The sequence below is a fragment of the Stenella coeruleoalba genome (genome assembly GCF_951394435.1).
Source record: "Stenella coeruleoalba genome assembly, chromosome: 17".
NCBI classification, from domain to species: domain Eukaryota; kingdom Metazoa; phylum Chordata; class Mammalia; order Artiodactyla; family Delphinidae; genus Stenella; species Stenella coeruleoalba.
In genome coordinates, this window is record NC_137163.1 from 4,330,586 (window position 1) to 4,343,534 (window position 12,949).

Here is a 12,949-nt window from a genome sequence, read left to right on the forward strand (position 1 = left end):
TGACTTGCCTGAGATGACTCAGTTAAGTGGAAAAGGTGGGAGTCGGTATTGATGATCAGGGGCGTCTGATCTGCCAGTGGGACAAAGCAGCAGATTTAGGGAGGAAAATAACAACTGAAACCACAGTGACACATGTAGCAGCTGAAATTCCTGTGCTGTCACTGTGTGCCGGGCATGGCATCAGGCGTTTTTCATCCATTATCTCATGTATTTCTCCCCAGACTCTGAGGTTCTCATCTCACAGATAAGGGACTGAGGCTCGGAGAGGTGAAGCCGTGATCCCAAGTGGGCAGAGGCTTTGGTGTGGTCTGGGCAAAGCCCGTCTAGCCGGAAGCAGAACCCTGGCTAGTGACAGGGAGGGAGAAATTTCCCCCTGTAATCCCTCTCGAGTTCTTGTGGCCAGACTGATAATAAAATTGACACACGACATTAACAGAAGAAAAATAAATACATTTTAATTTGTGCATGTGGAGGTCTCATAGAAATGGGACCTGAGATGTGGCCAAAACAGGCAGCTTTTATACTTTTTGGTTAAAGAAGCAATACATTTGTGAGGAATTGACAGGGCAAGAAACTTAGGCTTTGGGTCCTTAATTAGTGAAGAATCTAAACGGAGCTTGGACTTAGGGTAGTAAATTTAAGGTTTGTTTATACAGGCTTCTCCGCCTTGAAATCCCTGTTTCTGGGGATAAAGTGGTTGTTCTACCTCCAGATGCAGGGAGGGTACTTTTCACATTAGAGGTTTATTTCTTGCTTTCAGGCAGACAGACAGAAGGGCCAGCATCCCTCTTGCACTGGCCATTTCTTATGTATCTTTAGTTCAAAATTATATGCTATTGAGACACTTTGGGGCAGCCCACCCTGGGCCCCAACACTAGTGTCAAGGCATTTCCGGTAGCCCAGGTCAGGAGGGACCAGGGGCCCCAGGTGCACAGGAGCCAAAGTGAGCATTGGTAGGACAGCAGGTGGGGGGCTGGTCTCGGCCTGTGCTCACTGGATTCCAGGACCCGATCCAGCCCCCTCACTGGCAAGTCTGGGGGCTGCTGGGGGCTGCTCTGGTCATCAAGGAACAATCCTACACAGAATGTGTGACTAAGACACACCCAGGCTGAGTTACCCATGCTACAAATGGAAAAGAAATTGGAAAGTAGTGACATTTTGTATTGTTCAGATACAATTTCTTTATGCTGTGGATCCCGCTGCGAAGAACGGTTCCGAATCACTCTTGCACCCACCACGTCCAAAAAATCTCATCCTGTGAGCATTGTTGCCGTGTTTGACGGCTGTATCTCATTTTAACGAGCTATAGCGAAGGTCTAGGAATCGATGAGATAGATGAGTTCCTCCGAAGCCTGCCACTCTTCCAAACAAAAAACAGCAACTGGAAACAGTATCCTTCAGCTTCTCTCATCTGCCATTTCTTCATGTAGCCCGACATTTGGTATTCCTCATCCTCCAAAAACATTCAACCAGCATCTGAAATCACCACTAAAGGAAGATGGCACTGGGTGCCAGAAGGCCAGTGGCCAGTTGGTTGGTGGTTGGTCGGGTCGGCTGGTTCCCTCATTTATGGAACTCACGCTGTGCGGAAGGTTATTTGCTACGAAGTGGACATGCAAAGATAAAGCAACTCTATCTCTGTTCTCGGAGAGCTAACACTTTTTTGCTTGGTGGGGAGGGCTTGGAGCTATGAACAGATCTCCTCAATAGTGAGACAGGTGCTTCCATAGCAGGAATTCCTGGGTCTGTGGGAGCAGGAACACATCCCCAGCGTGAAGCCATCAGGAAGGCTTCCTGGAGTAGGACACTTCCAAAGAAGCTTCGAATATTGAGTAAGAGTAAGTACCTAAAAGGAAGGTGGACAGTTCAGAGTTGCTTTTTTGATGACGAAAGCCCTTCCATCCTGAATTAGAGACCGATTTGTTTTTTGGTTTTTTTATTTTTGGTTTTTTTATTTTTTTTTTCTTGCGGTACGCGGGCCTCTCACCGTTGTGGCCTCTCCCGTTGCGGAGCACAGGCTCCGGACGCGCAGGCTCAGCGGCCATGGCTCACGGGCCCAGCCGCTCCGCGGCATGTGAGATCCTCCCGGAGCGGTGCACGAACCCACGTCCCCTGCATCAGCAGGCGGACTCTCAACCGCTGCGCCACCAGGGAAGCCCTAGAGACCGATTTGAATGCCAAGTCACCTGAATCATCACCTCATTGAATATGAACAAGTCTTCACCGATCTCTCCAGTGCAGCATCCCAGAAGCCCTAGTTAATGCGTTTGTTTGTGTCAGTTGGTACATGGAACCATGACCCCTTCAAGACGTGTGCTCGTTGTGGTCTCAAAGCAGAAAAGCACAGTGCCTAACAGTGAGGGAGCTGCTGGGTAGATACATGAGTTCATAACAGCCAAAATCACTGGGAATGATCTGCCACTATTCTGAGAGACCTCTTTGTTTTATCTCATTTAACCCTTACAGCAGGGAGAGAACAGGGGAGGAAGAGAGTGAGGATTAGAGAGAAGGGCGTGGAAGGAGCAATCCAAGACCCTGGGGTGTGAAATGGATGGGAGTGTGGTCAAGCCTGTGAACTGTATTTGGTGTTTACTGTGCTCCAAAATGTAAGATCTGGGGAGGACACAGACAAGCTAGAGAACCTGTTCTCTGGGCTGAGAACTTTACATTCACTCCAGGGACAGCACTTAACCTGCCTCAGAGGAGTGGAGCAAAGTTCCATTCTGGGGAACAGTTATTAAATGCCTACTTTGAACAAAGACTCATGCCAGGCATGGTGAGATTTGGTGTGTGTCACAGCAAGAGAGTCCCAAGGGTCGGTGCCTGTTGCTTTTTTTTTTTTTTGCTGCTTTGTTCAGAAACATTTTGGGCAAACCCACCAGACAGAGAATGCAGTTCCCAGCTGTGTCTTGTCTCTGGTCTTAGGGACAGAGCATGCTATCTTTAACAGTACTAAATGTTTGCGTTAAATCTATACTGTGAATGTTTTTAGACGCTCACACACATTGGTACATCTTCGCTTTCGACATCTTCATCTTGGGCTACATTTCAGCAGTCTGGTCAGAAGTAGGGAGAAATGCAGTAATAATACAGATATATCAGATGTATCAGTGCTGAAATCTAATTTAAGACCAAGAGAGAAAAATGCAAAGTTTGACACAAGCTGTGTGGGTAGTGACTCAATCCACCTGTTTCCTTTTCATCATTTGCTGCCTTCTTCCTGTCTGGAAAGGTAGGAGCCATGGGCCACCTTTTGTTTTATAAGTAACTGTGCTGTTTTTGCTCTTCTTCTCAGGATGTGTGCAATGACTGTCCCCCAGGTCCCCCAGGTCTCCCTGGTCTGCCAGGTTTTAAAGGGGACAAAGGTCTCCCGGGAAAGCCAGGGAGAGAAGGCACAGAAGGGAAAAAGGTAAGGAGAAAAGGGGAAACTTAGTTTTTGTCACTGTAATGGAATACATCACCTGGGAGACCTCAGCACCGGGTCTCGGGGACACAAGGGGGGATTCTACACAAGGGCACAGAAGCGGGAGGTAGGGCCATGGGGGCCCTTGGGGACTGGCTCTCATACCAGCTGCCACATTGGTGGTGGGTGACGGCCACGAATGCACAGCCGCCCACCTACACTCTTGCTCAGACACGCGGTAGGGTGGGGCAGGGGACAGGGAAGCCGGTGAGAAGTCAGTGAGTGCATGTGTAAGAGGACGGCTTGCGGATGACTCTGGGCATGGGCTCCAGACACTCATTCTTGCTGTTTTGTTTTGTTTTGTTTTTTCCCCGTTATTCCTGCTGCAGGGAGATGCTGGGCCCAGAGGCCTCCCAGGGCCCCCAGGAATAGATGGACCACAGGTCAGTGAGCTTTCATAAAAATCACGTGAGTTTATTCTCATCTCACTGGTGAACCAACGTTTGAGGAAGAGTGACGTCCAGTGGAAAGGAACAATGATTTTACAATCAGAAAATCCACGTTCAGGTTCTCTCCTTAGCACTGACTGTCTCAGTGACCATAGGAAGGGGCCCTTGAACTTGGTGAGTCTTAGATTGCTCGTAGACAAAAACTTGAGTGGCTGAAAGTATAGATGAGCTACCAGATAGGAATGTGTAGTGCTGGTTAAGACATGAGCTTTGGGGTCAGACATCTCTGAACTTGAGTCCCACCCCGGAGTTGAGTCTTTGGAGCTGTGTGACCTTAGGCAAAATTCTTGACCTCTCTGGGCCTCAATTTCTCCACCCACTAACGATGTGAATAAAAACAACTTCAGAGAGAGGGAAGAGTTGCACAATATCATACATAAAAAGAACTTGGCACTCAGTAAAAATCTTAGGAAGGAGCTATACAAACACAAGTGAGTGTCATTAACTCTCACAGGAATGACAAGACACCCATCTAAAGCGGGCAGGATAGCTTGTGGTTTCACAAAGCCAGGGAGACTGGCCTGGGAGGAAGGAGCTGGGATCGCAGCCGTAGAACAGGCTGCGAAGCTCTGGCTGCCAGAACAGGTGTCTGGGCTGTGGCTGGTTGGGCTCTGGGTGGTGACAGTACTTACCTCTAATGGGAAGAGAGTGTGTGAGTGTGGCGTACAGGCAGGGAGCGGGTGAGCTCTGACCTTCCCAGCCTTATTCCACTTCCCCTGACATCGATGCTGCCCTGGGGGCTCTCTCTGACCCCCTTGTCACCTCTGTGCTGCTGGAAACTCTATGCACTGCTCTGCCCCAACATTCAGGGACACGTGTCACTGTGTCTCTTCTTGTGGCCTGGCTGGGACACGGTGTGGCTCATCTGATGGGAGATGCAGCAGGAAATTGTCAGTAGGAGAGAGACCACAGGAGCAAGCCCTTTGGGCTTGGAATCCAGTCTCAACAGTCTCCTTGGGCTAGCTTCTTACCTCTCTGCCCTTCCCTTTCCTCCTGGTACCCTAGGGAGTGTGAGAGCAGAGACCTTACAGGCTCTGGCCCTGGCGGCCGCTCATGAGATGCCCCCACCAGTGCCTGTCACACTGTAGCCCTCTGTCAATCTTAGCCCTCATGCTCTGTCAGCCCCTGGGCCAGGATTGGGGTGAGGACCTGGGTGGAAAACGTAAGGGGAAGCCAAAATCCTCCATAACCAAGATAAATGAGACTCTAATGCGGTATTATGAAATGTTTAAAATGAGTGCAGTAGATACATAAGGAACAAAATATCAAAATTTTAAATAAAGACAAGACCCAGGGCTTCCCTGGTGGCACAGTGGTTAAGAATCCGCCTGCCAGTGCAGGGGACACGGGTTCAAGCCTTGGGTCGGGAAGATCCCACATGCCGCAGAGCAACTAAGCCCATGCGCCACAACTACTGAAGCCCATGTGCCACAACTACTGAAGCCTGGGTGTCTAGACCCCGTGCTCCACAACAAGAGAAGCCACCGCAATGAGAAGCCCACACACCGCAACAAAGAGTAGCCCCTGCTCGCCACAACTAGAGAAAGCCTGCGCGCAGCAACAAAGACCCAACACAGCCCAAAATAAATACATTAATTAAATAAATTTATATAAAAAAAAGAGATGAGACCCAACCTACACATGAATCCCTCACCTTCCTTGCCTCCCCCTAATCCTTGCCCCTTGGGAGCCCTGTATTTATTTTCATGTTCATATTTTGTTCATCTTGGATTATTTTGCATTAATTTTGACTTATAAAAATATGGCCGTAAAATATTCTTTATCTTGGATCCTGAGGTTTCCCGGGGCCCCTTACATTTCGCCCCCCAGGTGAGTGCTCACTCTCTTCACCCTAGGCACAGCCCTGGAAAATGGGGTTGGAGGTATTATTATTACTATTAAAAGGCAAGGGGCTTCCCTGGTGGCGCAGTGGTTGAGAGTCCGCCTGCCGATGCAGGGGACACGGGTCCGTGCCCCGGTCCGGGAGGATCCCACATGCTGCGGAGCGGCTGGGCCCGTGAGCCATGGCCGCTGAGCCTGCGCGTCCGGAGCCTGTGCTCCGCAACGGGAGAGGCCACGGCAGTGAGAGGCCCGCGTACCGCAAAAAAAAAAAAAAAAAAAAAAAGGGCAAGGAAGCAAACAGAAATGTGGCGGCGTGACAACACAGCCAGGGGCCTGTGGGGTATCAGGATGGAGAGCAGCCAGGTCTCCCAGGCCCTGGCTGGCAGGTTAGACATCTAGTTGGTATCCAGAGACATTGAAGTTTTACAGGGTTTGGCAAACCTAAGACTCCTGCTTCAGGAACTATAGATGTCAGGTCTCGGTGTAGATGGAACAAGAGATTCTGCCCGGGGACCGTGTTAGGTTAAGAGACACCAGCACAGCCTAGCGTCCTCTGTGCTATTTGCTGAGGATTACCCTTCTTTTCTGGGGTCATAAGCAGTGGCTAACCTTGTCGCCTGGAGGATTCTGCAGGGGTAATTTCAGCTGGTGCTCACGATGCAGCGCTTGCTGTCATCTTGCCAGCTGCTGGGTGCTGCCTCTGACACGGAATGACCTTTATTCAGAGAAACAAAAGCCAATCAGTTAAACAGATAAGGAGTTCCCGCCACTGAGTAGGAATTGTTTTCTCTATCAGCCCAACTGCTCCTGAAGTGTTGGCGTCTTAGGACAAGTGCTCTGCCTTTGTTCTTTTATAATTCCCTTCAAGGGAGGGTTTGTTCCTTTACAGAGACAGAGAAAGCCAAAGAAAGCTTCCACCCAGAAAAAGGACAGAAATTAGTGCTGCATCTGAAAGACGGGGTTTTTTTCCCCCCACTTGGAAGTCCATGGTGACTGTGAGTTCTCAGGGTCCACGCTACAGAATGAGCTCCCAGGGACTGTAGGACACAGTGTGCCTGGTGCGTTAAGGGCCAAGGGCCAGTTTACCTGTGTTAAAAATGTTGTCTCCTGCGATGGTGAGCCTCGTCCTAGGAAGTAGAGATGTTGTTCCACTTTACAGAGCAGGAAACTACGGTTGAGCAAGATTAAATGCCGGTATTACAAAACTAGTAGGTGGTATAGCCAAGGTGAATCCCTGCTCGTCCAACTCCAGGAGCCGCACTGGTTAGGATGCTGTTATACCCCCAGTAATGCTACCACCACTGGCAGCACCAAGGACAGCTCCCCACGGGGGAGCCTAGCTTCTACCTACACTGTCTCCGGTACAGACCCTGTTATAGCTTCCCCCCTACCGCCACCTATTGCTGGGAAGATGAGTTGCAGAGGATTTAAATACCATCTGAGGACTCACAGGCTTGCCCTGGTTCTTGGCTTCAAATTCAAGCCTGTCTCTGTGCTTTTCATCCCACGCCACTCTCCAGAAAGCAGAACAGAGGATTGTTTCATTTCCTTTCTGTTGAGCCTCAGTTATCAAACAGGATCTCTGCCAGACCTGAGGACACCAGGATGAATTTGTAAATTGAAAATGCTGCCCACAGTGGAGCAGTTATGGTCATTGTTAGTGTCCTTTCTATAACCAAAGGCCCTGGGTGTTCACTGGTCACGCGCGTCATCAAGAAGGTTTGATTTGCTTCATTGCGTGCGATGGTGATCCAGCGTCTGGGAAATCAGCCTCCCCAGAATTTTCTCACTGATGTGCAGCTGCTCTCTTTGGCTGCTGGGTCTGGGGAGGTTAATGACGCCGTCAAATCCAGAGCTTCACTGTAGAGCTTTCGAACTGCCTAAGACACTGACTCTAAGAGGTAGGGTCTGGAGATACAGTGGCTGTTGTTATGATTACAGGCCATGTAGAGGAAGAAGGAGCAAGATGGTAGTCAGAGCGTGATTTTCTGGAGACGCAGTTTTCTGCAGAGTCAGATGCAATAGCGCCTTCCAGTTTGGAAGTGCCTCTTATTCTATCCTTCATGAAAAACATGGTTTTCTTCTCGTCCACATGTCCACCAATCGTGTAATGGGAGCTGCAGGGACTGGAGATGCTAAATGAGCCGTAGCCGCCCATCCCCATCCCCCCACTGCCTTGGAGGTTCTGGACGATTCTGGGAGCAGAGATGATACCTCCTCTGCTGTTACTAGAACTGCCAGAAAAGGCCCTGGAATCCCGTTCTTCCCAGAAGGCAACCCAGAGCCGCTTAGTCCCTGCTGTCTTCAGGAGAGGCCTCTTTTCACCCACAGCTGCCTCAATCCTGAAAGATTCTCACCACGCATGCCCTTAAACAGCTCCCTTCCAAGTCAGGAGGAAGAGGCAGGTCAGAAATGGGCCATGCTTTCTAAGGCCTGATGTGTTGGAGAAGAAAGATCTACAAGGTCATGACTCTTAGAAAAATCAAACTGGGGCCGAGGCCACCGAGAGCGGTGAGAGGTCAGTGGTTCTCCAACCCGGTTCTGCCTCTTAGTAGCTGAGTGAATTGCGCTTACTAATTATAAGACTTGGGCAACTTTGACTTTTCTGAACCTGGGGTCCCTCATCTGTAAAAGAAGAACTACGTGGCTCATCTCACAGAGAGGATGTGACAATTAAAACAAGGAAACATTTACAAAGCACCAGGCATGGTGCCCAGCATGTAGGAAATGTGAGATGCGTGTCACTGTGGGAGGTCCTCATAATTGTTCCTCCATTTGAGTTAATAACAACTATAACAGATTTCCAGGAGAAGAGTTAAATGATTTTAAGGAAAATAATGCCATGGGGCAGAGGTCACCTGTGAAGGCCACCTGGAGTGGGAGGTGGGATTTTAGTTGCATCGGAAAGTTAGGCAGTGCTTTGCCAGGCATTCTTGGGGAAGAGTTTTCTAGGCAGAGAAAACAGCAGGCAAAATTTCAGGCACAGGGCTTATTCTGAGAATAGCAGAGACTTCCTAATTTGAGAAAGTTTAGGCCCTGCTCTCAACAGTTTGTAAACTCCTGGAGAGAATTACCTGTTTGATGGACTCACAAAAGCCAGCATCGTTAGAGCAGCCTCTGCTAGGAAAATAACCTCTAAATAATTGTTACCTTACGCACTTAGCAAATGACGGTGTTGAGGAAATATAATTCAAAACTAAACAGAATCTTCTCCCAAACCAGAAAACCTGTCCACAAGGAAAAGAAGGGAAATAATTTTATTTTTGTACAAGCATTAAGCCAGAGTATTATAAGGCATCACAGGCAATTTTGCTACGAGATTGTAAAGACAAAGAAATCTCACCCTTTTCTATGGCTCAGCAGCTATGACCCATGATGTGTGTGTCCTCAGGATGAACAATAACTAGTTCTCATGTAAGAGGACCGTGTAGCACTGTCTGTCATGTTCGTCCTAATTCACCTGGTAATCGGAGTGCGCCTCTGCTTTAGTGAATTAATTTTGTACAAAAGAAAATCAAACTTCTCTTTGCAGCTTGGAACAAGGGACCGTGAAGTTAGACTCCTACTTTCCTTTAGAACCTGGGAGATGGGGCTTCATTTTCCTTGTTGATTACATTTCAAAGAGATGTTCCCAGGTCCTTGAGAAAGACTTTCCTGGGTCCTGGAGCTGGTAAAAGGCTTATTCAGCTTTGAAAAGGACTTACATACATTTCAAAGAGACAGAGAAAGAACTCACAGTGTCAAGTTTTCTGAAGTAAATGCTCTAATAAAAGGGGTTGTGGTGGGAGTTTCTTCCCTTCTTTTCAACAGGAAAAATGAAGCCCTTCCTTTGGACCCTCAATAAACATGTACTGAAGGGAGCTGAGCTAGCAAAGTAGCAAACTCGTAATGTCCCTGGAATGTAAACTCCAGGTGGGCAGGTGGCTTTTTGGTTTTGTTGTTTCTAATCTGTTTTTTTGATTGCTGTATTCTTGGTGCATAAAAAGATTCCCAGAACATGGTCAGCAAGGTCAGTTGGGCTTCTAGACTATGAATCTAGTGCTCTTGACATTAGAAAACCAGTGGGACGAGGCATCATGACCTAGGAAAATGACCAGGAAAGTAAGTTGGTCAGGAGGAGGCAGTTTGGATACAGACAGATCTGGATTAGATGCCAAATCTTGTTTCTTATTACCTGTGTGACCTCAGGCGAATCACTTCACCTCTCTGGTCTTCAGATTTCTTATCTCTACGCTCTGGTAGTAACCCCTACCTCACTGAGTAGTTTTCCTGGCTAAATTAGACAATGTAGACATACGAAATACTGTTTTGCATCAGCTCAGGATATACACAAAGAAATGCGTGAAGTGGGATCGCATGTGGACGCCCTGGAAGAGCACCCGGCAGAGTAGGGGCTCTGGAAATGTCAGTCCTCTTTTCTGGAAGGAAGTGAGTCAGGCTTGGGGGTGGCTGTGTTTGCTTTGATCCCCAGCTGCGGCAGAGAAGGAGACAAGGACAACTGGAGATCCTTGAGCTGCTGCCATTTACTTGCTGTGAGATGAGGGCTGAAACCATTCTAAGCCCAGACTGAGGACTGGAAATTGAAAGGAAGCCATTTACTTTTAAGGCAGTCGTCCTAAATGTCGGAGAAGCAGTGTGCTCTTCTGTCAGTTCTTTTCACTGAGATTATAAAGTGGTCTGCAGACAGTGCTGGCTTTATAGATTTTAAAACAGCAGACATAATTACATGCAGAGGTGTTGGAACAAATGCTCTTCCCCTCTGAACCTATTTTTTTTTTTCCTCTACACAAAAGCATTTGGCACTTTAAGGCATTAGATCACCTAACCCTCCCAATATACCCAAGGGAGGCAGCCAGGGTGTTATTAGGTAGCTGTTGTCATCAATGAACTGCTGATGTGGTACAACAGTCTGGATAGGAAGACGACTGGGTGTGATGTTTCAGTGAGAGAGTTGTAGGGTTCTGGACCTGGACCCTCGTAGATTGACCTGCCCCCTCGCATCCTTCATTAACTGAATGAATAAACAGAGCAAAGAAGGGACATGATCTTCTGAAAGATGCAAAGATAAGGGAGGACAGGCCTGGAAACACAGCCAGTATTGACTAATTGCCAACGACTTCTTTTACTGCATAATCCATTCTTTTAAAGGAACTGAATTGTTTTTGTTTAATAACATTTTACTGGAATATACTTGTTAACATACTAAACACAGGGCCAAAGAGGTGACAGTTAAGGGAGATTGGAACCTTTGAATGTTACTTTCAGGATTAGTTTGTAAAACTGTATTTTTGGTAGGTCGCATGCTATGTCTTGATGACCATGATAATGAAGGTGATGGTGCTGTGAAGGAGAGGGGGAGGAGAATGACAGAGGTACCAGCAGTAGTGGCGGCAGTGATGATGATGATGATTGGTATGAGGGGAGGATAGTGGCTGTGGTGGTGATGATGCCTTAATGACAGCAACAGTGGTGGTGACAGTGACGATGATGGTGATGATGACCGTAGTATTAATTATGGTGAGGATGGTGATAGCTGATGTTTATTGAGAGCTAACACTGAGCCCGTCACTAGTCTACTTTGTAGATTTCAGTTCATTTAATCCTCACAACAACCCCATGAGTCTACTGTTATCATTCTCATTTTAGGAGTAGGAAACAGAGAGTTGAAACAGCTTGCCCAATGACACACAATTAGTAAACGACAAAGCCAGGATTTTGTACAAATACAAAATAGTAAAAAATAATAATTATATTTATTACACTTACTATATCCTGAGCTCTATGCTAAGTGTTTTCTGTGTATTAATTTGATTTTATTCTCCCCACACTTCATGAGGGGGGCAATCATTACTCTATTTTGTAGATTAAAAAAGCTACAGGGCTTCCCTGGTGGCGCAGTGGTTGAGAGTCCGCCTGCCGATGCAGGGGACACGGGTTCGTGCCCCGGTCCGGGAAGATCCCACATGCCGCGGAGCGGCTGGGCCTGTGAGCCATGGCCGCTGAGCCTGCGCGTCCGGAGCCTGTGCTCCCGGCGGGGGAGGCCACAGCAGTGAGGGGCCCGCGTACCGCAAAAAAAAAAAAAAAAAAAGCTGCCACTCAGAGTTTAAATGACCTGCTCAAGGTCCCACAGCTAGTTTGGACCTACAGCACAAACTTGATAAGAAATTGATGAAGAATGAGAGAATGAATGCATTGCAAAATTTTTCTTTTGCAACGTAGTGCTAGCAGAATTTTCAGTCATTTTCTTTTTTTTTTTTTCTCTTAAGGGAAATAAAGGAGAACGTGGTGCAGATGGTGAGATTGGACAGAAAGGTGATCAGGTAAAAACTTACTTTACAGTGAAACGTTCACCCTGAGGAAACATCACTTATTTTTCCTAGGTAACTTTCATTCCACCGTTTCTGCAGTCATTTCTCGTCTCTTCTTTGCCTTTGGTAGGATTTTTTTTAAAATCATGTTTTCATGGTTCCCACCTTGGTTCATTGTCACACTCCCCTTCCCCAGCTATCCGAGGAGCCTACCTTTTCTTTTCTTTAAAAACACGTATTTTAAAATTTTGGACTCGGTTTCTTGCTCACTGAACTGGTAGTCATTCATTACAAAATGCAAAACGCCCCCTTCTTTCTTCCTGCCCACCCACCACTTCTATTGTGTGACTCTCACTGTGTCAGCTAAAATGCTTCATAGACACCCCTTCTCTGCCCAGGGCCCATCCAGCCCTGCCTGACCACTGCTCCAAATGCACTGTAAGATCGTTCCCATGTGCATCTGAACACTGTCTCCCACTCGTCTCCAGTCCAGGGCTACCAGCTCGTCCTTCACTCTCAAGTCCTCAGCCTCTAACAGCCTTTAAGCCATTTAAACTGGCTGTTCTGCTTGTGCCTTGCTGCGGTCCCTCTTTTCCCTCTTTTCCTGTTTTCTCTCCCTCCTGCCCTTGCCCTTTCCTTCGAAGTCTATCCGTCTCTCGGTCGGTACTCATCGTGAACCAGCTCCGTGCCAGGCCCCGCACCAGGCTCTGAGATACAGGATGAGTGATGGGCAAATCCCTAACCTCTCAGGGCTTTTCTTTCAGTGACAGGGTGAGGCACGTGAGCAGAGAATCTAGAGGCGGTGAGATAAGGGCTATACTAAGGGTCTGAATGACATACTCAGCGGAAATTCCACTTGTATCTTGAAAGACGAAATTGGGGGGGGG

The 12,949-nt window shown here is 47.8% G+C and overlaps 1 protein-coding gene across 4 annotated transcripts in view; it reads left to right on the forward strand.

Moving 5' to 3' along the window:
* Window positions 1–12,949, forward strand: part of COL22A1 (collagen type XXII alpha 1 chain) — a 261,534-nt gene that overhangs the window by 206,803 nt on the left and 41,782 nt on the right. For all 4 annotated transcript variants that reach the window (XM_079902136.1, XM_079902139.1, XM_079902138.1 and 1 more), the window contains 3 exons: window positions 3,296–3,409; window positions 3,793–3,846; window positions 12,021–12,074. In XM_079902136.1, the coding sequence (XP_079758262.1) occupies window positions 3,296–3,409; window positions 3,793–3,846; window positions 12,021–12,074 (222 nt within the window). The remainder of the gene's footprint in view (window positions 1–3,295; window positions 3,410–3,792; window positions 3,847–12,020; window positions 12,075–12,949) is intronic.